The sequence below is a fragment of the Phyllostomus discolor genome, chromosome 5 (assembly GCF_004126475.2).
Source record: "Phyllostomus discolor isolate MPI-MPIP mPhyDis1 chromosome 5, mPhyDis1.pri.v3, whole genome shotgun sequence".
Classification (NCBI taxonomy): Eukaryota; Metazoa; Chordata; class Mammalia; order Chiroptera; family Phyllostomidae; genus Phyllostomus; species Phyllostomus discolor.
In genome coordinates this window covers 72,652,123-72,677,933 of record NC_040907.2, presented here as the reverse complement: position 1 = coordinate 72,677,933, position 25,811 = coordinate 72,652,123, and the positions used below count along the sequence as shown (strand labels likewise).

At 33.9% G+C, this 25,811-nt stretch overlaps 1 protein-coding gene across 1 annotated transcript in view; it reads right to left on the bottom strand.

Annotated features, from left to right (window-relative positions):
- The window catches only part of ABCD3 (ATP binding cassette subfamily D member 3), a 76,375-nt gene that overhangs the window by 15,534 nt on the left and 35,030 nt on the right, over positions 1 to 25,811 (bottom strand). Inside the window, exons 4-16 of the mRNA XM_028511832.2 lie at positions 22,498 to 22,586; positions 16,733 to 16,802; positions 15,166 to 15,263; positions 14,687 to 14,810; positions 12,046 to 12,102; positions 9,944 to 10,086; positions 7,126 to 7,195; positions 4,545 to 4,614; positions 4,358 to 4,455; positions 3,831 to 3,922; positions 2,022 to 2,113; positions 1,867 to 1,930; positions 1,706 to 1,769 (exon numbers count right to left, since the gene is read on the bottom strand). Of these exons, the coding sequence (XP_028367633.1) occupies positions 1,706 to 1,769; positions 1,867 to 1,930; positions 2,022 to 2,113; positions 3,831 to 3,922; positions 4,358 to 4,455; positions 4,545 to 4,614; positions 7,126 to 7,195; positions 9,944 to 10,086; positions 12,046 to 12,102; positions 14,687 to 14,810; positions 15,166 to 15,263; positions 16,733 to 16,802; positions 22,498 to 22,586 (1,131 nt within the window). The remainder of the gene's footprint in view (positions 1 to 1,705; positions 1,770 to 1,866; positions 1,931 to 2,021; positions 2,114 to 3,830; positions 3,923 to 4,357; positions 4,456 to 4,544; positions 4,615 to 7,125; positions 7,196 to 9,943; positions 10,087 to 12,045; positions 12,103 to 14,686; positions 14,811 to 15,165; positions 15,264 to 16,732; positions 16,803 to 22,497; positions 22,587 to 25,811) is intronic.

Sequence of the window (25,811 nt, the reverse complement as noted above, 5' to 3'; positions counted from 1 at the left end):
TATTTAGCCTTAAAAAGGAATAAAATTCTAAAACATGCTATAACCTGAATGAACCCCGAAGACATGCTAAGTAAGTAAGTCAGACACGAAAGGATCAATACTGTATAATTCCACTTACATGAAGTACCTAGAGTAGTCCTACTCATAGAGACAGAAAATAGAACAAAGATTACCAGGGCCTGGGGCGAGGAGGAAAATGAGTAGTTACTGATTAGCGGGCACACACTTCCTGTGTGCTATGATGAAAAAGTTCCGGAGATAGTGGTGATGGTTGCACAACACCATACATGTACTTAATGTCACTGAACTGCACACTAAAAAATGGTTAAAAGAGTTGAATTTTATGTTATGTATATTTTACCACAATAAAACAGAGAAAAAGATGAGCTTCTAAAAATAGGTTGAGAATTACTGTCCTACCACATAGTTGACCACACGTTATGCAATCAATGTTAGAGAATAAACTATTCTGAATGACTTTTCCAGATGAATCAACTGAGAAATTACTTTAAAGAATCATTCTGATGGACTTCTTTATGTGCAATTACCTATTTCCTTTTCCTGTAAAATGGAATACAATGAATATTCCTAATAGTACAAGGTTATTATATAGAATGATTTTACTCTTCTAAAAGAGTGACATCTTTACAAGCTCCCACGGTTCAGAGGCCTGTTAATCAAATGATTCCCAACTACTGTGGTTTATTTGAGTAATGTTACATATTTTTTCCTACCCCTCACTGCTCATAATTTTCACTGGTATCCAATACTTCTCCACACATTTGTTTCAATATGCCACAAAACCCTAAAACCAAATTTGTAATGATGTATAAAAATAATAATGAGCCCTGGCTGGCGTAGCTCAGTGGATTGAGCACCGGCTGCTAATCAAAATGTCGCAGGTTCTATTCCCAGTCAGGGCACATGCCTGGGTTGCAGGCCATGGCCCCCAGAAACCACACATTGATGTTTCTCTCTCTCTCTCTTTCTCCCTCCCTTCCCTCTCTAAAAATAAATAAATAAAATCTTAAAAAAAGAAATTGTTAAAAAAAATATATATATAATAATGAGATTTATGGACAGACATTCTTAGGTACTCTCTTATGCCAAAATGTCTTATTTTCAATATTAACTTTTTTTTTATTCCATGGCTTCTGGTGACATTGGACAAAACTTCCCAATTATGGTTATCAGTCATGGTAAGCCCATGGTAATTTTTCCATAATAAAGATTTATTAAAATGTGTTTTTTTCTGGAATGAATTAGGGCTAAAAGTCAAGGGTAACTTTCACTGAAAACTGATTTCATAACAACACTTTATAATTGAGGTTCCTGGATTGGATTAATGAGGCAACAAATACTCTGCCCCACCATATTTTTTACCAATTAAAATATTCCGCTACGCTGTCCGCTAGTCACATGCAGATTTATTAAAATTAAATAAAATTTAAAGTTCAGTTCCTCAGTTGCACTAGCCATGGAACTTTATTTGCCAAAGACTTTTTTAACACTAATATTTGAAACTTTAAAATCCTGCCAATTAAGAAAATTAAGATTTCTAAGTTATTTCTAACATTTATTTTTTAAAGCAATTTTGTATATTCACAGATTAAGTCTGAAAATTACTTTAAATATTCAGATAGCCATGTTTCATTTCACATTTTGAAGATGAATTAAGCTTTTATACAATCATTTAAAAACTTACTTCAAAATTAAGGTCTCGGATCAAGATGTCTCCATTTGGTGTTGCTAAAGGAACATGCTCAAATCTATAGAAGAAATGAATAAAAAAAGGATAATTTTACATTAAACACTAAGTAAATGTAGCTGAGTCTTATGTAGTTTAACAGATGTTTCCGTACATACTTTATAATGTTATCAGCATTGATGATTTCTCCAGCACCAGGAATCAAGGGAATGCTTTGTGCTCCTTAAATGGAAAATAAATGTTAAAGCATCATAATTACATCATGTATTAAAGCAGAAACTTAAACTATGTGACTTGGTGCATTCATATTTACCCTTTTCTTGTTGAGAGACCATTGTGCGCTCATATTTTCCATTATTTAAATCTTTTAGTACTTGCATTAATTCTGAAATCCGAGCAGTAAAACTGAAATTAAAAAAAAAAAGCTATGATCAAATTTCCATAGGCTATCGTACCTTTTACATTATTTATTTATTTACTTTTTTGAGGTAAAACTGACATATAACATTGTGGACATTTATATCTTTTATTTTATATAGACTTAAGTTTCTAAAGTTATAATTTTGTTTAAATAAAATAACAAGTCTCATCAACATAAAATATTAATGATAGTATGCTTGTTTCACTATTATGTTTCAGCAAGAGAGCAGAAAAATGGGGGTAAGGAAGAGGTTTCATAGGCTTCCTACCTCAACAGATACTTCTTAGTAGGTAAGTCAAGAAGGTGGTTTGCTGCTAGAATTGTAAGTTTCTAGTAGATACCACAAAAGGACTAGTAATAGTACATTCCATAGGCCCAGAAAGTATGGACCCTGAGTTCCCACTGGAGAGAGCTATAAAGCCTTGTATAAAGATGGCCTTCTATATAGGTATTTATTATATATACGCCAAGTGCCTGCTACCTACCTGCAAACGTGGAAGATTTGGAAGATTCCTCTTATAGTAAAGAAAGGAAAAAATAAAGTATTCTTAATATTAGATGAAAATCGCTGCAGCTATAGAGAAATCAAAACTAATGACAAGAGGTTGAGGCACATAAAAATGACATGATGATCAAAGAGAAGGCATTCTACAAAAAAGGATTTCTCTGTGAATTAACAAGCAGCAATCTGCTAAAGGAACAGAAGCACCCCACATGCCATGAACTGTAAAGGCACAAAAAAGTTATTAACAAGTAGGAAGAATGTCAGCATCTCAAATGAAACAGACTCCTCATGGTGGTTTACAAGTTCTCTCTTGCTGTGGAGACCTTAACTGTCACAGGAGTAGAAGAGCAGGAATAAAGAAGAGGAAATGTGCAGACGAATCACAGGCCTAAGAAAGATCTTAAGCCATCAAACTCCTCTAGATGACCTGAAACCTATGACGCTTTTTTACAATTTTTTTAGAGATTTTGTATTTATTTATTTCTAGAGAGAGAAGAGAGGGACAGAAACATCAACGTGTGGTGTGGCACCCCCTACTGGGGTCTGGCCCACAACCCTGACTGGGAATCAAACTGGCAACCCTTTGGGTTGTAGGCCAGTGCTCAATCCACTGAGCCACACCACCGAGGGAATGTTTTTTATACCATACCTACCCTCTATATTAGAGCTTGACATACTGAAATATTTAATTCCATTTTATGGGCTAAGAACAATTTTACCAGCCAATATGGCCAAATATGGCCATATTTACAACTGTACCTACAGATACAAGGCAACTTTTATTTTTCCATTAAAATCAATTTCATCTTTGTTCATTTTTTGCTATGTTGCCAATATCAAAGATTTAAGAAAAAAATGTATAGTGAGATACAGAAAGTTCAAATTGAGAAGATGCTAGTCATTAACTTAATTTTCTGTGAATTAATAAATGATTCAACATTTCCCAAATTACTGAATACCAGTGCCCATGAAGTAGTTTAACAACCCCTAACCTAGTTTAAAGCTCAAAAAACTTTCTAAAGGAAACTTGAAAAGTTCAGTAAAAGTTCAGAAAAATCTTAATTCTTTATCAAAACCAGCTTTCAGGAGCAGCAGCTTCAGTTATCACTGATCTTCAACTGGGCACAATCATTAAGGGTAATGTATTTTTTAAAAATCATTCTCTAAAATTGCTCATTATTACTAATCTTACTTACCCAGCCAATCTAGTCATTTCACGGCCAGCCAAAACTATTCGGCCCAGAGCTTGAGACATTCGCAAAAGCATCCTTCCACTTTGGTAGTAATCCTTAAAAAGAAATAAATATCTTCACCTACCACATTTTGCCATATATAATGTGCACATTTTTGCTCAGATTTTTAAGGGAAAAATAAGGATGTGCATAATACATGGGTGGTACTAATTCCATATCTATATAAATGTTAATTTTTCTATTTATGCATACGCATTAAATATAACTCTAGAAAGCAATAACAATATCTGCATGCAAAATAATACCCTGTAATATGATTATCAGTTTTGTTTCTAAATATAAATAAAAAATTGAATTAAAAATTAAAAAGAAAGATATTTTTTCCGGAAGTTTGGGTAAAAAACATGGGTATGCATTATACGTGGAAGACCATATACTTGGCAAAATACAGTAATTTCTAAGGTTAAAAACTAGGTTTTATTTATTTTTATATTTAAGTTTTCAATTTATTAGCATTATTACTATTTTACCTCTAGAAGTTCTGAATGTGTACTTTTGAGATGTCGAGGATGAGACAAATCTAGGAAAGGACGGCTAACAACTAGGTAACCAACTACAGTGGCAAGATCTGAAACAAAACAATTATAATTTAAAATATTTCCATACTTCATTTTTCCCACAAATTTCATTCCACCATCTCTTTTAAAGCGTACTTACATTTGGCAATTATGCTATCAATGAAGCCCATAGAAAACCGAAAGAAAATGAAATTATGTAGGTGTTCCACCTGGCAGAAAGCAAAAACAAAAAAATAATTATTTTCTATGTATTTAAAAAATGAATCTACCATGAGGGTTAAAAAAACTGTATAATATATTTATCCAACAAGTATTTACTGAGTGCATATGATTTCTGATTATACTGTACACCACATTTCATCCAGCACAATGATGATCACAGAACAGGTGACAAACAAATACTTCATGAAACCATTTCTATACAAACAGAATCAAAATTATTACATAGAGAATGCTCATGTGGTATCCCTTGCATGTAATAGTACAATGATATTTATTCATGATACTGTCAGATACATATATGCTTTGTTTTGTTTAGCTTATTGATCAATAATTATCTAAATAAACACACAAGCAAAAACAAAAGGAGGGCTTCATTTAGGTGAAACACTAGCAATCCAGATTGGCACTGAATGCTTTGCTTTAGTTGGAGACATGGGGTCTGTAATGAGTTGTATTAACTCATATGAGTTAATGCCACACAGCCTGAGTACATAGCTTTATCTGGCATGCATTATCTCAAAATGACAAGTCTAAAGATGTTCTGCTTTTTTAATGTTCTCAAATTAACCATCTATCAGATTATTCAAGGTCCTGCATGATCTGGCACTGGGCTCTATCTCAAACCCCATCTGTTTCTACTTCGCTCCTCCTCACTGAGTTCCAGTAGCAAACATGCTCCTGCCTTAAGGCTTTCCTCGTACTGTGCTCTCTGCCGGGAATGCTGTCTAGATATTGATATTTTGTGACTAACACACCCACGTCAAGTGGGCTTCTGATGAAATGAGACCTCAAGAAAGACCTTCCTGCCATCCCAGCTAAAATAGCTGGGCAACAGCCTCCATCATACTCTCTACCACTTATCCCATTTTATTTTTGGTCATAAGAATTCATTACCATCTGAAGTCACATCAAACATCCAGTTATTTACATGTTTATTCTCTCCTCCACTAAAATGTGCGTTTCCTAAGTACAAGGTAGTTGCTCTTGCTTTGATCTGCAAAAGAACAATGGCTGGAACATTTATTCAATGAATGCTATGTGTTACATTCCATGCTCAATACTGAAGATACTTCAAAGTCCCTGAGCTCATGGAGTTTACATTCTAATGAAAAACACAAACTAATAAACAAATAAGATAATTATAAATTGCAATATATGCTTTTAAAGAAACAGATCATTAAAATGGAAAGTAACTGGTGGAGGCCATTTCAGATGGACTAATCAGAGAAGGCAAGGCTGCAATAAGGTGTAAATTTGGGGACTGAAATCTACAGGTTAATATAACCAAGCCATGTGAAGAGTGGACTGGTGAACAGCAGGCCCCTGGAAAAATTCCTTAAAAGCATTTTAGTGAACACTACCAAAATTTAGTCATGTTAAATATAAATAAGGCAAAAACCCAATTTATGAAATAATTTAAAATGATAGCCACTTTAATAGTTTTTTTTAAGATTTTATTTATTAATTTTTAGAGAAGGAAGGGGGGGGAGAGAGAGAGAGAGAGAGAGAGAGAGAGAGAGAGAGAGAGAGAGAGAGAGAGAGAGAGCGGGGGAGAGAAACATCAATGTGCAGTTGCTGGGGCCATGGCCTGCAACCCAGGCATGTGCCCTGACTGGGCATCGAACCTGCGATGCTTTGGTTCACAGCCCGCACTCAATTCACTGAGCTATGCCAGCCAGGGCCACTTTAATAGTTTTAAATCACTTCAAATATATATTTAATTTCACCAGTGTCCACTAAAATATAAGCTCCATATGCGCAGACATTTACCATCATGTTCACCACTGTTAACACACTGGCACCTGGAACAAGCACAAGCACCTAGGTGGCCCTAGATGTCTTTGGAGTGAATAATAAATAAAATTACTTGAATTGAAATTTTCCAAGTGGTAAGTCAATAAAAAGTGAAATGCAGTTTCCATAAGACACAATGTTTATATTCTAAATCAAAGGTCAACAAACTATGGTCCAAATCTAGCCTGCTACTTATTTTTGTTAATAAAAGTTTGAACAGAGCATAGCCACACTCATTCACTTACATATAGTAGATAGCTACATTTGAGTGGCAGAGTAGAATACTTGCAACAGAGACCACAATGCCTAAAAAGCCTAAACTATGTGTATTATCATGTCCTTTACAGAAAGGATAGTACAGAGAAGGTTTGCTGACCCCTGCTCTAAATAATAATCTTCAGAGTGTTTTCATGAATGCTATGGGAACAAACTTCCCACAGGAATCACTAAATTTATCAATAAGACTCCTATTCAATCTCTGTAAAAATATACTGACAATTATTTTAATGAATCTATCATTTTATAATTAGACAACTTAACATATTGAGAACATTTATTCTCTTATTTTTTATGAAAACACATTATAAAAATCCTGTTTAGCTTTTAAAATAAATATCTTAAAATTAAAGATATATATTTGCATCTTGGAATAAGCCAAAAAAAATCTTTCCATAAATACATGAGCCTCATGCATGTTATCTTACCAGTTTTCGGAAGACTGTGTGGATTGTCTGCTTTTCTCTTTTATTCCCATTATAAAAGGCAATTTCTTCACTATTAAAAAAAAATAATTTAGCAATTAATTTTAATGTTACCCAAACCTAAAAATTACTGTAATACAGTATTTTACAATTAAACAGTTTTATTCAAATAGACATTTTGTGATGAAGTGCTTATAAAGTACAACTCAAGCCATGTTCTACACTTGGTCTAGACCCAGCTCCTAGCTCAACTGATCAGAGAACAGAAACAGAAATACCTATCTGACTAGATCACAGACTAGACTGTGTGCCTATGTGTTGCATATGCCATATGTAATCTGGCTGGAAAAAAATGTGCTGGGCTAATTTTCAGAAATCGGAATAAAGAATAAGAAGGAAGCCGCCATGATATGCAGGAAGGGATGGCTAAGATGGCCATCATAGATTACAGATGGAGTACAGAGTCAGGTAGGAAGGAGAGGAGAAATCAACAGCTAGGAAAAGATAGGTAGTGATGCCATGACATACAACCTTTGAAAGACAGAAAAGCAAAGTAAGTAGGTCCTCATGCCTTCACAGTGCCAGCTCCCAGGAGACCTAGCTGCATAATTGTTCTTATTCTTGTTCATATCCACACAACAACTTCCGTTTTCTTAAGCTGGTCTGAATGGGTCCACAAGTGCCACAAAAATCTTAACTAGAAATGAAAGGGTATTTTTATAGATGAAGACAGGTTCAGTGTAGTTAAGTAAATTTGCTAAAGTCATACAGCTGAGATTATAATTGACCATATCTGACCCTAAAGTCCAGCCTTTCTATTTTATTCAGTATGATGTAAACTTTCCTAGCAAACTCCTCTTACAGCAGAAGAGCGTACAGGTTTACACAGAAGTCCTGAAGACACAGTTAAAACAGCCTTTGACAAATACCTAATATTTCTTTACAGTCTCTTTTCTCTTAATAGTTTTTATATTCTACTCCAAAACATACCTGTATCTTTCCCCTTGCAAAAACAAGGTAACTCCCATTTCAACCCTTTCAAGTAAAATTAACTTTCCATAAAGATGTATCATGTTTGACCTGCTTCATGGTTCCCTTGACACAATGATACAGAGCTCCAAGGGATCAGAATCCCAGTTTAAGAAACACAATTCTACACCTACAATTAGTTTTCTTTCTTCTTTCTATCTCCTCTGCAAATTTAAGTCTATAGAGGAAGGTGAGGGAAAATTCCACATCTCCTAAACTGAGTCATTTTAGCCCTATTCTAAAACCTGAAGACACAAAACATCCTAGAGCACTGATGGCTGGGTATCCAACATCTGTTCTCTTCTTCATCCTTTCTCCTAAGAGAACTCCAATTTTCTTACAGTAATCTATCCTTTTCTGTGTGTCCAAATGCTTTGGTAATGGCTTCAACCCCATCTACCAAGGATGAGTTCCAAATGGTCTAAGCCCATCACTTCACAGTAATTGCTTTAGGCACAAATGAGCAAATACTAAATCTGGCCTATGAGATGTGAAAGAAAGTCTGCTGTAGGGCTTCTGGGAAAGTTTCCTTGCTCTCTTACAGCAGAAGAGGTGGCCCCATTTTTGTTTCTGGACTTTTTGCAGGGAAGGAAAGTTCATGAGATCTGGAACTGCGTTTGATATCTTGTGATTATAGGAAAAATTAGGATGAGGAAAGGGGCAATGTACAAAGGAGAACAGACCAAGGAGAATATCAAAGAGCCAGAGGAGGGGTCAGGGCTGGGTGGAGGTCAGCAAAAGAAGGGAAATGGGGGACATCTGTAATAGTGTCAACAATTAAAGAAGAAGAAGAAGAATCACAGCCCCGATCATACTGGGCCTGGAACTACTCCATCTTAAGAGTTCTTGTGTGAAGTAAATGTCCTTATTGTTAGGACCTCTGAGTCAGTTTCTTCCAATAGAAAGAATTCTAGCTGATACCATATTTCAGTCACTTGGCAAGTCACCTCTCTACTCAATCATCTATTCTTCTGCCTCCCTAGAACTTAAAACCCTATTTAAAACTGGTATCACTTTAGCACTCCAAGGAGATAAAGTAAGAGGGAACTATTAAAAGAGTAATTTCCTAAATGCCTATAGGGTAGTAAATATTAGGACCCTAAAAATGACTTATGGTTGACAGATTGATATATGAGAAAATTTACTGAACACGTTACATATCAAAAACTGTGCTGTAAGTTTTATATATATTTCATGCTCATCCTTACAATGACCCTATGTTATCTACCTATTATAAACAAGAGGGAAGCTATATACATAACTTGCCAAAAATCACTGAATATGTAATAGATAAATGGAGGAGACAGATTTTGAAAAGAGTCAGGCTGGTTCCAAAGCACAATACTTTTTCTTCCTAGTTTGGATTTTTAAACATCTGGAAAATAAGGAGAGGCACATGCAGGGAGACTGAATTACTGAGTGTTCTAAACACAGTCTCAAACAAAAATATTCGGGACACAATGAGTCAAAATTTTTTAAGTATTATAAATAAATCTGAATTGTATTTTGACTATGTTTAAGGTGCAATTAACAGAAAATTAGTCACTAATTAGTCAGTAAACAACATGAAGAGGTGAATCAGATACTACATAGTTAAGGCTAACTAGAAAAAGGATTATAAAACTGGTATCTTTCAAAATGTATATTTTCAAAAGTGGTAAATATAATATACACACACACATAATTTCAGTAACAGTGTTACTAGACTTTTTGAAGTCAACTTACGTGACATCAATAACCATAAAAATAAATTTTTAGTGCAGATAAATAAATTGAATACATTTCTCCTTACCTGTTTGTGATCAGCCGGGAATTAACGTATCTATACTCTCCTTCATACTTTTGCTCAGTTATTGTCATCTTACCAATGGGTCTTCTGAGTCGAGTTAGGAGTAACCCAGAAACAAGTAAATAGCCCATCATACTCGCTGGGCCCTATTATTGTTGCAAGGGAAAGATACAGAGTTCAAGTATATCTAATAAATCTGAAAGCAACATGCACAATTTATATAGTTAATTCTTGACTTTGAGAGATGTTGATTTTTGACTAATTTTTCCCCTTGTTTCTCTTCTAAAAAAATAGACACGAGACCTCTATGCTTTTGCCACTTATCTACTCCTCCGCACATCACTGACGCTCACCTCCCAGCTCTCCCAAATATGCTCCCCTAAAACTCCTACCTGCAGTCATCACTCTTTCTAAGGCATCTGAAACTCTTCTGATGGAACTCTTCTTGATATTTCCTCAAGATTCCACAATAACTCAGATCTCCTTTTTAGTTACTCTTTGAATATTAGTATTCTCTGAGGTTTCTTCCTTAGCTCTTTTTGCACAAATTTACATCTCTAGTCCCATCACTCCTAAAAATCCAAGACACTTTTTCCAAATAAGTACTATTCATTTTCACCTCACTGCTCTGTAGAGCCTCAAGCTTAGTCCCCCCAAGTAAGCTCCATCTGCCTTTCCATTCTCATACATCTTGCTCCCAGTGACCTCATCACCCACCGACCATCCCAACTCACAAGCCTCAAGTTGACCTTTCCAAGCTCATCACAGGCACTTACTTACCTCATTTCTATATATACACTATGTTCTGCCATACTAAAATAATTGTTTCCTGAACATGCCCTTCAATGAAGCTGTTCACATGTCTGGCAACCCTGGCAAATCTAACAAATGCCTACTCATCCTCCTCAAAGCACCTCAAATAGCACCTCCAATTCTTCCAACACCAAATACTTTATTCAAACTTCTATTATTGGATTTAGCACTCTGTATTATAATTGTTTGAATATCTATCTCTTTTACTAGATCATAATCCCTCCCTGTAATAACTGTCCTACTCATCTTTTCATTCCTACTACACAGCACAATATGTGTGGAACACAGTGTATATATTCAAGATTTTTTAAATTAATTATGATTGAATCTATGCATTTTAACAATATACAAGTATGGGTAAAAAGATAACTAAAACATAGTTTCTACCTTCAAGAAACAGAATCAGATAACAGAAATACTTCAATATATGTGGAGATATATATATTCAATAGAGATATGTTGAAGTATTATAAAAATCAAATAAGTACCGTAAAAAAATTATAACACAGAGAAGAGGGATTAGGCCTATGTACCTCTTATAACAAAAACATGATATAGTAATGATTAAATCTGGTCATGAGATAGCAAAAAGGAAGGTAGACAATAAACTTCAAATTAAAAACTGCTTTTCCCAGCTTTTTGGAAAGGAACAAAAAAATCACTATACAAACTGTTTATTAACATTAACTACAAAATGTACATACGTACACACGTTTACATATTTAAACATAAACCAACTACACTACCATATGGTTGCTATAAATCTATAACAATAACATTACATATTAAATGACTGAAGTTAAATTCCAATAAGAATATACACAGGAAAGGTAAAGGTCATTCTCACCAACACAAATATCGGAGACTGGGTAATAAGGCTCACAGGATAGTCAACCATTTATATTATCATAAAATAGTCTTGACATTGGTACAGCCACCATTCTAAAGGTATTCCTGATATTTTAACATTCGAATTTCATATTAAAATGGCTGTCTCCATATCTCTTTTTAGTCATTACTTTGCAACAATAAGTACATGTATGTTCAATGTTAAACACTACACTTAAGGTTATTAATATCACAAAAGTTTTCAAGCATCTGACTTAAGGAAAAGTAAAAAGCCAAATTAGAATAATTTTCGAATCCTCAGTACAGCATTATTTTATAACCAGACTTTATCAGAACATCTTATAAAAACATGTTCTTGAGATATAAAAAAATTCTCACAAGCCATCCAGCTATTCATAATTAGCATTAGAGCAATTTAAAAGGTAGAATAAAAGTAAACTCACCTGAGCTCCTATTGCACTTGTTAACTTGAAGATATACAAAACTATGTCTAAAAATGGCTGTAAAATAAGTATTAGAAGGTACAAAATTAAAAGGAACCAGATGTAATGTAACAGCAAGTAGATTAATCAATATATAAAAGATACAGTTCTTATTATCAAGAAACAGAAAATGGAGACTGCCTGACCAATGTCTACTGTCAAGTGGGAAAAATATTTATCACTTCCCATCAACTAAGGTAGCTCCCTCTGTGATAACTAACCACTAGTAACTAAGTAATTTCTAAGGTAGTACAAAGACACTAAATAAAATGATCCAGGTCATAACCCCAAATCTGCTACCAGCTTTTCTGGTTTCTATATATCTTCGCCTGTAAAAATGAGAGGTTCTTCCTGCTCTTAATACTGTTTAATTCTATTATTTTATCATAATATCTACATGCTGAAGTAACTGAGTGCGCCTATCTATGAATATAATTTTATGATATGAAACTCACACTTCTAGAACTAAAACAATACATTAAGGTTCTCACACAGAGACAGCTCAACCGACTTACTAAAAGTGGGGTTTTTCTTTTACTTTTTATTGAACTTATTAGGGTAACATTTGTTAATAATTGAAGAGTTCTTTAAAAACGGAAAAATTTAATCTACACCTGAAGATATATTTATTGATTGGGGGGAGACAGATGTGACAGAGAAAAATTAATGAGGTGGCCTCTCTTATTTTTGATCCTGATCAGGGAACAAAACCTCAACCTAGGTATGTGCCCTGACCAGGGAACCAAACCCACAACCTTTTGTTGTACAGGACAACTCACCAAACAAATGAGTCACCCAGCCAGGGCATACTAAAAGAGTTTTTCGAAGTGTTTTCCAAGAAACCCAAACTGTGTTCATTCACCTAAGTTGACAGTCACCACTTACTGACTAATATGTACACTACTAGGATAAGTGACTTCGTTTATTAATTGGCTTATACTAAGGTGAACCTTTTCTTTTTGTCTTATAAATACTATCAAGAAGCTAGACATACTTGTGAAATTCAAGTACATTTAAAAGTTGATAAAATAATGACATACGTCAAAGTTCAAAAAATTAGATAATGTTAAAAAGTAAATATATTACAGTACATAACACTACTCCAATTAATTTGATATTTTATCCTATTGCAGATGTGGCAATAGGCTTGCTCAACTGAGAGGATGTAAAGACTACAAACCTACAGAATTACATGAAAAATTTTACCTATACACACCCTCCCCCACAATCACATGCATATAGAATAAACTTTAAAATATGGTAATGGGAACAGAAAAGAAAGCTGAATTACTGAACAATTTGTAGTTGTCAGAGTTCCTAGAGTTTGGAATCAGTTATTAGCAAAGGCTTCTAGAGAACTCAGTAAAGAACAAAGTCTGGCATGAAGTGAAAAGGTATCTTGGCAGTGGGCCTATCGGGGGGGTGATGCTCTTATAGATAGATACGTGTGACTTTTCTAAGAATTGCCTATCCTCCCTCCATCCACATGTTTGAAGCAGAACATTCCTAGTCTTACAATACAACCCCCTTGTCTGTGGATATCTGGATCAGTTATGACCAGAGGCAAAGATACTATAAATGGTCCAGTCTAAAACAACCTCCTGCCCTAACTGGTATAGCTCAGTGGCTTGAGTGTGGGCCTGTGAACCAAGAGGTTGCCGGTACGATTCCCAGTCAGGGCACATGCCTGGGTTGTGGGCTGGGTCCCCAATTCGGGGCATGTGAGGGGCAACCACACACTGATGTTTCTCTCCATCTCTTTCTCCTTTCCTTCCCTTCCCCCCTCTATAAAAAATAAATAACATCTAAAAAATAAAAAAAAAAATAAAACAACCTCCTACTCCAGACCAAGAGCAGTCATGTGGATTGAAGTAGGAGAGGAAGCATCATCTAAAATGAAGAGGGAAGGTAGGGAGTGCGATGCACACAGTCTTACAGGTGCCACTACATGTCCTAGTCAATGCAGACGGTAATGACAAAGAAGATAGCTTAATGAGAAGACTGTAGCAAAAGCTGTAAGGGGGATAAGATAACATGAGTGAGGTAGGTAAGAACTGAAGAAATTAGCAGGAAGGAAGCCTATCACCTGAATCAAGAGCCCTGGCAATATTCTGGGAAGGGGGAGAAACAGTAATTAAACAACTGAAATAAATTAATACCTTATGAAAGATTTTTGACTATTATTTAAATGATCTAATAGATTTAGAGCTACTGAAGGAGAGAAATGGGCAGGAAGAAGTGCTAGCCTAATGTCTGTTAATGGATGTAAACTGAAAGCATAAATTGAGCGCCAATCTCTAACAATTGCCAAAAGTACACAGGTCAAAAGATAAACATTTAAATTTATGTTCTTTGATTGAAATCAGCCTGAAATCTTCTTATGAAATCGTTAAGAGACACTAAAATTTTTAGTTCTTGGTTAAAGCATCTCACAAATGTAATATTAAAAGTTAAATAATTACAGATAAAACCACAACTCTAATTTTCTTATAAAAGCATTAAATATTTATATGATGTTATATCCATCAAATCAATTCTACATAAATTTGTTTAGATTTAAAATTCAACAGATTAACAAATAATTAAAAAAAGAGAAACTTACCTTACTAAGATTTGAATACAAATCAACTACACTGTTACAAAACTTTTCTACATCTTGTGTAAGCAGCTGGTCTGGATTAGCTATTCTGTTGTCCAGATTTCCCATTTTATAATATGTGAAAGCTCTAAAATAGTAATAAGAAAATAAATTTAAAACAAATGATATTTTTAAAACCTCACATTATCCCACATAGTTTAAATTAATAGAAACAGAAAAGTCTGGAGCTGGAAGAGGACCCAGATTGTCTTAATTTATTTTAAAGTCGAGGAAGCAATTCTAAAGAAGGATGACTCACCAATTAATGGAAGAGCCAGAATTACAGATTCTAAATACCGAATCTGTTGCTATATATTTCTGGGTCTAAGGGTAATTTTCTTGAAAAACATAGCCAACAAAAAAGAAAAACTTCTATGTCTCAATATGCTAGGTATTACTGTTCAATTTAAGTATTTTTAATATAAAAATAGGTTATTACTTACTGTAGATACTCCTCATAGAGGTATTTAGTTAGTCTTACTCGGAAGCACAGTTTGAGCTCATTTAACCCAAACTTCAAGAAGTTATTAACTAGAGAAATCTAAAACAAACAAACACATATTATTGGTTTGCTTCATTTCTTTACTAAATCATAAATTATTTCTGTCATTGGCTACGTCTCCAAATCCTATCATTTTTATAATAGTACAAATTTATATAATTCAGTTGTTTTACTTAAAATTTACACAGAGACAAGAGAACATACTAAACCAAAAGCTCTATTATCCTGATGTTAAACTTTACTTGGAACTTAATTTTAGAATATGTTAATATCATTAATTATAAGAAGCATCTTGCTACCTTTGTACACAAAAAACAGCTAAGTCACCTGTCTAATGTAAAGGACTTGCTTTTAGGAGTACCGACTTTTATGTTTATATTTTCTCCTTCCTACTCCAGTGTTACAACCCCAGACAATGGAATTCTATACATAATGCATTTGCATTTGTTGAAAAAAGTAGTAAAAGTCTTATATCTACTAATGCCATTTTCCAGATTATTTCTAGAGTCACATTTAGTACTCTTTTCCATCATTATATCAAAATTAATTCTTCCATAGTTCCAAAGTCATATTTACATAAAATTTTTCTTAAGAAAACACTGATTTCCTGCTGAATCTCAATTTTTTATATCTAAGCTATTTATCTCAAACTTTTATATTAAAAGGTCTAAAAACCATGAATGTCCACCTTCAAGTTTTATTAAATCTGATATATAATCTAATTAAGTGAATTTTACAATCAAGCTCCTCCTTTTTATTCCCACATTTAAAATACTAAAATTCAGGCCCTGGCTGGCATAGCTCAGTGGATTGAGCACAGGCTGGGAGCCAAAGTGTCCCAGGTTCGATTCCCAGCCAGGGTACATTCCTGGGTTGCAGGCCATAACCCCCAGCAACCGCACATTGATGTTTCTCTCTCTCTCTCTCCCTCCCTTCCCTCTCTCAAAAAATAAATAAATAAAATCTTTTAAAAAAATACTAAAATTCTTATAATGCCAATAAAATAGAATAAAAAGCCAAGCTAAGAAAATCACTTATAATTAGGCCAAGTGTTCACCTTTGTTTTTAATAAATTCAGATAATAACTTCCAGTTTAACTTAAAATACAATCCACCATAATACTGTGGACCAAAACAATAAACATGAATCAGAGTGACTTTGCCCTACACTGAGACCTCTGCCCCACAAGAGCTTTGGCTGTCACACTGTGGGGCGGGCTGGGAACCACTGCCACTTGGTGGGACATACCAAACATTCAAGAAACCCTGACTTAAAAATTCCACATATGTATACATCCACATACACATAATTGAACCAAAAATAATTCCTTTTAATTTTTCTATCTAGTGTAAAGGTGTACATTGAAATATTCCACTATAAATTATAAAACTAAATTTAAAATAGGAACTTAGTATCATAAATCTTTAAAGAACTTAGTAGGTAAATATCCTTAAAGATTTTAGAAGGATGAAGTTTTTCCCTGTGTAAATTTAATGAATTCCACTTACGAGAGGCATGGCAGCGATGAAGTTGAATAAGTATCTCTTGAAATCTTTTCTGCTACGACCAATGATACCACTGCAAACCACCACATGCAATGCATTAGTTGCAAAAGAAGCAATATTTAACACTAAGAAAACTTCTGTAAGGCTCTAAAATTACTCTTAGAAATTTTTACTGAATCAAAAGAATTGATAAAAACATGTTAAGAAATATTTTCTTACAAAAATCTTTCCAACTTTTGAAACTGTATCACTTTAAATAGCTTCCTTGAAAATCAATCTATATAAATGGAAAAATTAAATAAGAATAACTAGTTCTTTCCTTCATAAAAATGGTAATTTTAAAAAAGGCTTAGGCTGTCACAAAAGGGGTTTATAGGGCAAAACAATTAATGTACAGACCCAGGAATGGGTTACTATGGACAAAACAAACTATTTCTTTATCTTTAAAATATTTTAACTTTCTGATTCTCATCTGTATGAACATGTTTGTAGAATTAGTCTCTAGAGAGACAGACTAATGAGAGATCAAGCTCTCACTATAAAGGGCCAGGAGTGAATATTTTAAGCTTTGTGGGTCATAGGTTCTCTGTGGGCAAACACTCAATTCTGCTGTTGTAGAGCAAAAATAGCCAAAAATGAAAAATCCTGTATCCTAATAAAATTGTACCAAAACAGATAGTATTGGCTTGACCTGCAGGTCTACTTTACCAACCATGGGACTAAAAGATAACTCAAAACGCAGATCAGTAGGGTTCTCCAGAGCCTCAAGGTCTTTCATACACTTCAATGGAACCAGCTCCTCTTTTTTCAATCTGTTTTTAATTTATATATTTATCTGTTTTTAAAATATCTATAAAGAACTTTTAAAGTGAGAGTTCCTCCACTTTTTTTAAGGTTTGAAAACCATTATATTGTGTAAGTAAAGACTCTTTGAGTTCAGCTCTAGTAAAAAGGTGTAATTTACTTGATCACACATTCTTTTACCAAATAACCTTTATTAGTACTCTAAAATATAAATAAAATACTTAGTACTTTGAAAAATACTGCACTAAATGATTTAAACCTAACTCCATACACACACACACACAAAATTAATGGGATAAGATAGAGAAAAAATTTGCTTTTTATGAAGGAGTAGGTAATAATGCCAAGTAATGTTCGTTGGTCTTTTAGAGCAAAAAAAGTTCCATGGTCAAATGAATTTAGGAAAATCTGGGTTAAACAAAGCTAAGAAATGTCTTCATTAAAGCCCTCAGTGCTTCACGTATAATATGTCCATTGTAACTCCCTGAGGGGGCTGTGCAGCATGTAGCATTTCTTCTGTCATAATTAGCATTCCACACAACATACTTTGGGAAATGTTACTTTAGCCTGATAGAAAAATTAACAGTCCAATTTTGATATAAATGCTAAAAGGAAAAAAATAAGTTGAACTAGAAAAAAAGTTAAAATAAAATTTTTAACACACAAAAATGCTGTTTATAGCAATAAGAATATTAGAGACAAGAAGCAATTAAGACAGAGCAAAAGTTTAGAGATTTAAAATTGTTTGAACCAAACTTTACACAAACCCAAGTGCTTTAGTGATGCCCAAGCTGCAAAACACACAAAATTATAAAACTTTGGTAAAACACATGCTATCATTCAGCAATGGTTTACCACGGGAATAGCAGCTATAAATTTAAAAAATGGTTTCTTGAATAAAGCCTTATTTCTGCTTATTATTCCACTGCAAAAAAAATAATAAAGAATAATTTTATAGCAACCCCAATCATTATTACGTTCGATACATGTAAGAATCTTATAAAAGATAAAGATGCTGCTTATAGCCAAATAGGTGAGAGATATATACGGATGATTACATACAGCAGCAATAAGGTAGAAGGGCTGTCCTCCATTAAAGACAAGGTCTGTCCTATTAAAATTTGCACACACCCCACAGTTAGCCACTGCTAACAAGTAAGCCTAAAAGATGTAAAGAACATTAAAATGAAGTACCCTAAGGATCATAGCAGAAATAAATGAACCTAGTCCTACTCTGAAAGAGGCAAAATGGAAAGGACAGATAAATCCATTCACAATGTAGCTTTACTAGTAAGAGAAATGTGAACATTTTTCAAATAAATCTGTTCCATAGTATGATTCACAATATTTTAAAACTTATAATTTGACCAAATAGCAAATATTCCCTATATAGCAGAAACTCAAAAATATTTATTAAAGAGAAAGTTAATCAACTTTAAAATTACCATTTCACATTGGTGAATTGGGGTTAAGAATATAAGAAAGTTCCCTGTACCATTCTTACAACTTTTCTGTAAATTTAAATTGTATCAAAATATGTTTTTTAAAACCTCTTAATTTATTAATTTTTTTCTATAGTTCATAACTAAAATTCAAAACTCAGCACCCAAAAAGTTGATTACTCTAGCAGAATTACAAGCTGGCTCACACTACATAATAACTTTCCTCTGTCCATCATCATCAATTAATGCTACTTATTCTTTGCAAAGCATTTTTTGAAGGACAGTAGGTCTTTGAGAAAATATTTATTAGCAGCTACTCAAAGTTGGAAATCTCCAGTTTAGAAAAGTAAATACGATTCTTTTGGATTACAAAAACATGAAATCACAAAATCTGAATAAAAGAGGAAAACTTTTAATTTTCTATACTATACCATGATTATGCAGGGTTTTTATACACAATATGTGGTAGATTCTACACAGGTATTTAATATGATGTCGCTCACAGTTGATATAATCTATAGATTTTTGCTACAGGTAATTAACAATGTTATAATAAAGCCATCAAAGAAAAAAGTATATAATTCTATAAGAATGTAAAGAAGCATAAATGTCTTCTCTACATTAATTGCACAAAGGTCTCAAATACTTGCACACACAGCTCATAAAAACAGAACTTTGCAATAAAAACGATCCTCCTAAAGCTGATATGCTAGCAACAATAAACAAACACTTCAATTATGTTTATGCTAAAATTGTTTAAATTTATTAGACGATTCCTCACTAAGACATAGAGACACAAAATTGACCACACTCCCACCACAAACACCTACAAAACCTGGGAGACTAGACCTTCAACAAGCCTTCAACTTGGCTTCTAACAAGATTTTTAGGCCTTCTCTTTTAAATATGAATACACAGCCAGGAGTGACAAACTGCTTGAGGAAAACTTCTAACAAGAGTGACAAAGGATCATAAAGGAAAACAAACAATGCAGGGAGTGAAATAAAAAGTCCAGACTTGAAAGAGCAATTGCTACAAAAATGAACATTCATACAAAAAGATAACTCAGAAATAAAATTCTAATAAAATTCACTGGATGATAACATTAAAAGAAATTTCCTAGAATACAAAATACCAGTAATAAAAACAGTGCAGAAATTATAACATAATCACATGATCAATCCAGGGGGTCCAACACTAGACTATTAAGGATTCCAGGAAAAGAATACAAAAAAAAAAAAAAAAAAAAAAAAAGGAGAGGAAGAACAAAGAATGACTTTCTAGACTGAAAACAGCTCACCTCATGGCCAGCACAATGAGTAAAATAAGAAATCACAGGAACGTTCAGTAAGTTTCCCAAACACCAGCAATACATCAATAACAAATGACCATAAAAGCTTCCAAAGGGAAGGAAAAACAGATCTGCTACTGAGGAAGGGCAACAGGAAGGGAACTGGCCCCACCACCCATGTGGAACTGCGATTAGTACAAAGTTTTTGGCTGTGGCTGCACATCAGAATCGCCTGGGATGTTTCAAAAAGTAATGTTTAATTGAATCAGAATACCCAGGGGTGGGCCCAGTCATTAATTCTCAGAATTGCCCAGAGATTCTAATCATCCTGCAGCCAAGGTTGAGAATCAATGAGTTCTACAGAAGCAACAGGGTGGTATTTTCCAAAATCTGACAAAAAGTAAGTCCCAACTTGGAAAGTATAAACACAGCTATATTATCAATCAAGTGTTCGAGTAGAAGACTTTATCAGATCTAAAAGCTCTCAAAAATGTATTTCCTTTGCACCATTTCTCAGGAAAAGGCTGTATCTGCCAAAATGAGAGAGTAAACTGAGAAAGAGGGAAGCAAAAGATCCAGAAAACAGGTTATTTAACGCGGAAGAGAAACATGAAAGAAATCTCCGAGATCGTGATAAAAGCAAATTCAAACACAACTGCTATTTAGTGGGTCTAAAGCACAATTGATCCTGATTAGAGCAGGAAGACAGGAAACTAACAAGAAGCATGGGGTGGGTGGTAATAGTAAAAATAAATAGATTATCACATGTGTTTGACGATATTACAGTATTGAGGAGAGTTTACTGTGTTATCAATAAACTTGAGTTGAATTAGTAAGAAGTAGGCAAAAAACTAGAGCACACAAAACCTTTTACTTTATAAATGTCAGGAAAATCAAAAGGCTGTATATAAAAGAAACTACCAAAATATATGCCATGTAGTTCAGCTGTAAACAACAGTCAAAATCATGTAAACAGTAAATTCTGATTTAACAAAATACTGCAATATAACAACACCGAAAGGATAAGCATGGGAGTGGGTAAGAGTGTAAAAGAGTTAATGCTCATCTTCCAAAGTAGGCAATAAATATATACTAACACTAGAAACAGTAACACAAGTATGTTACACTGAAATGCAGAGATAAAATGAGAGATGAAACAGCAAAAAGAACAGAAAGTGACTGACTCCAGGGATAACAACTATGAGTGCGAGAAATGGTGCACAGGGCTGCTGTGTCTTGTGAATAACGCCTGCAAGACTAACCGACATTAAGCTATGTTCACATATTATTTTTGAAGCTGTTCATATATTACTTTGATTAAAACTAAAAGGCCCAGGGCCAACCACAGGTGTCAGAGAGACCTGTGTTGAATACAGGAGCCTACACAATTTACACACATTCTGAAGCATGTGGTTAGGGCTTTAAGTCTATGCAGATCACCTATATTCTCCTAGACAGGTGAGGCAGAAAACATGTGCATAAAACATTCTTCCTTGTCCTATAAATCCCATAAGAAGCAAATTAAGGATATGAGGAAAAAAATTCTTTATTTCAAAATTTGGGCACATTTTAAAGCGTTAAGTGCTGTCATTCAAAAGTTACCTTAGATTGAGTATTTAAGACATTTTCTGATAAAATATTGCAAACCAGCAAACAAAGTTCCAAGAATATTTTTATTCTGGCATTCAAATTGGTATCCCGAGGAATAAATTCTTTATTAACAGATGTTATTTTTGTTTTGGGGTCCAAAATTATCAACTGCAATGATTAATAATTAACACGCAGAAAGACTATAATGAAAAAATTTTATAAACACTAACTTCAGAAACTGAAAGAAATGTCTAAGAATTGTTTCCTTTTAATAAACATTTTCAATGTGATACCCTAATATGCTTTGATAGTTTCCTCCTAATTATCTCATTAATTTTAGTCATCCAATTGGTGAGTTTTTTAAACCCCCAATACAACACTTATTATACTGCATTTTAATTTTCCTCTGTCTTGTCTCTAATCCTCTACAAACCGTCCGCTCTGCAGGACTTGATGCAGAGAGGGTCCCTCCCGTCACCAGTACATCCCTATCACAGAGTTCGTCTCCAAGTAAATGAACAGAGACATAATTTGACTTAAGTACTTACACCTAATTTAGAATCTTGCTCATTAAGATACTGCTTAAGTATGAGACAAATTAGTATTTCATACATATGGGAGGAAGGTGAACAGAAAAGTACCTTTCAATGAGTGTCCCATTTTGAATCATCCAAACATCACAATACGTTCGAGACACCAGCATAACAGCAATAAGTATCAAGTAACCTGTCTAAAATAAACCAGGTATAGTAAATTAAATAAATGCATTTTAGAAAGTTAAAAAAAAAACACATTACCTTGGCAAAGGTTTGTTATTTCTAAATTTAAGGCTTTATTCTAGCTTTAATACAGTTGGCTGACATTTTACCTATAGGAAATTTTAAAATATACTTTAAAAATTTTTAAATATAAATGGAAAAGGCCTTATATATAATTTATTCTAACTTTCTTATTCAGAATTCACAAGTGAATCCTAGGCAGGTCAAATGACTTGCCTTCATAAAATCAGTCAATGGCAGAAACTAGCCGTATAACTTATATTACCTGAATCACCGTGTATTGTGATTGTTTTATATTTTTAATATATGACTAATAAAGAAAAATGATAATAAAACTGTCAGTATGCAATTAAACAACAAATACTGAAGCCTAAAATTTTAGCTAAGTAGAATAAATTTGGTTCAGTTTATCAGGAAAATCTCTAAGAGTGCCCCTGCACTCACAGGGCTTTCATTTTAGTTAATTAAGGTGAGATTTACACTTTTTAAAAATATAAGAAAACAGACCAATGTAGGTATATTTGCATTACTTCATGTGCTAAGTAACAAGATGGGAGGTCTGGGGTAGCAAAAGAGGGTTATGACATTAGAAATATATTAACTAAACCAGGTAAAACAAAGGAAAGAATGAGGACTATGAGTAAAAAAGATGAATAATTCAATGGAAAATAAGAAATGGATTAAAACCATATGAATTATGAGCATGGCATATCCAGCAGAGTACAGGCCATATCAAAATACTAAAAGCTTCTGGGTAGAACAAAATGTTGCAAAGTGTTGCTTAGGAAACATTACTGAAGTAGTGCTGTGCAAGATGGATTATCAAGGGGAAAGAGATGAGGAGCTGAGGCTGGCTAGGAATCAATCATCTCTCTGTGCAAAATGAGAATCTACCCTCCAGCCTCTAGCACACATTCAAAGCTGACCTTAAACTTTCTAAATTGGAAGAATATGACAGTAACATAGAAGCTAAAGTCAGGGAAGAGGGTGTGTGACAGGAAGGACATTTGGAGAATGTGTTTAATTTCAAAGTTACAGAATTGAGGGACAACTGTATCTAATACTTATATAATTTTTGCAAAACAAATACTGTTTTATAAAAAGGTGAATGTTTTATTTATATAGCATAGGGTCATTATAACCTTCCAGTCTACAAAAGAATAAAGAATGTGATGAAATAAAAACAATAAAATGAAAAGGTGAAGGTAGTGAAAATACAGCCCTTTAAGTGAAAGACAAGGCAGGAAGTCATAAACATAGAGTAAATGAAGCCATTAAGAGAGAAGACAGTGTCAAATAAAATCTGTGACTGTGCTGTGACAGCTGCCACCCCCATGTTTCCTGGGAAGAAACATGCCATCTTCTACCCTATCCAACATCTTAAAGTTAGGCATTCAATTGACAATAGAAAGATCTATTAATTTTAATGAACGCTGTCTATATGTCACTTTAATGGTAGTGTTAACTTTTAATTCAGACCTCACATACAGTCCGAATCCTAAATTAATCATTTGAGGTATAAAGGTAACATTAGACAAAAGTAGTTTATTTTTTCCTTCATTTTATGTTCTTGGCTTAATTTATCCTTAAAGAAGGTTATCAAGTTTACTTGTCTCACTTTAGCAAAATCTGGCAAACTTTACTACTGACAGTCCTGAAATGCCTTTATATAAAAGATGTTGTTAGAATCACCACTATTCCTATTAGCAATGAGTTTGTAGACTATGACAGAAATTAAAGATTTGCACTGATTTGGGCTCACCCTCACCTTACGATATATATGAACTTCCATATATTCATTCATATGTGGTATTTTCATTTCTCTATTTCATAAATCAGTTCATCTATCTCTACCGCCAATTTTTTGTGATTTCTACAGGCATTTATTTCAATTTCTTGAACCAGGGTTAAAATTGGATTTTTATATTGCTCAAAACTGGTTTATAATTGCTCTGTGATATGGCTTCACCTAAACAAAACTGGGAGGTTGGCCAAATTAGTCTCTCCTACCTCCTTACTAACACCCAGATATCTATCCAATGTCTCACATTCATTTTATGGTCAGCAAATCCCTGATAGGCAGTTAAATAAGCATTACGCTGTTAACTGGTAAGAGGAATAATACAAAATCTTTCCAGAAAAGCTTGTATTTTATATAAGGATTCTCTGAAGTCAGGTAGGTTATAGAATGAAAAAATGACAAATTGTGCCTGAAGAGTCATGGGAAACCTTCACAAGAAGATAATGAACATCAAGGTTTTTTTTTTTAAACATATCTGTTTCTGTTGGGGGTGGGGGTCAGGCTGTCATAAACGTGACGTCATGACAGCACACACTCTGACTGGAAAACAGCAGAGAACCTTCTAAGCACAGGGTACTGAAAAGAAGGTCAAAGTCAGGATGTGATTTACCCTATAAGAAAAAATAAGCAAAATATATTTATTAGGGTTTTAGAAAGAAGACTAGTTAGAAAAGGAGAAGAAGCAAAAAGACCAATTAAGAGATTATAATAATCCAGTAGAAATGGAAAGAGACTAATTTAAGAGAAACTCAAGGATACTTGGAAAAAAACATTTAAAAGACAGCATGGGGCAATAGTAGGTTTACAGTTGTGAGTACATCAAATAGTTTATTCTTGTATTATTGTTTATTAATTATTATTGTTATTTTCCATACAAACAATTATAAACCTACTTTTGCCCCACCCTATATGAGGGAGAGAGCAAATTTTAAAAGTTTCAGTGTGACCCCATTTTTATTATGTGCTCACACACAAGACTATGCACCAAAAAATGATGACATGCGTCCTCTCTGAGTGGGAGGCTAACAAGCACCAGGAAAAAAAAGTATCTATCTGCAATTTTCTATTTTTCTTCAAGGAACACATATTATCTCTAGCCAGAAATAAACAACTATTACTATGTTTTAGAGTTTCTTAAGGGTGGAATAACCACAACACGATCTGAAGTGAGAGGAAAGGAAAGGCAGTCCTGTGTGCTAGAGGGGCGTTCACCGGGAACTGTAGTGCTTTGAGGTGTCTTATCTTTTCTAGCTATTAATAGATTATAAGACAAATGCTTTTTTAAATTTGAACAACTGGAAACAACCTATGTTTGAAGAAAATAAATTTGGCAGAAAAGATTAGAAGGGGAGAGTCTTTGAAGTGAGACTGACTA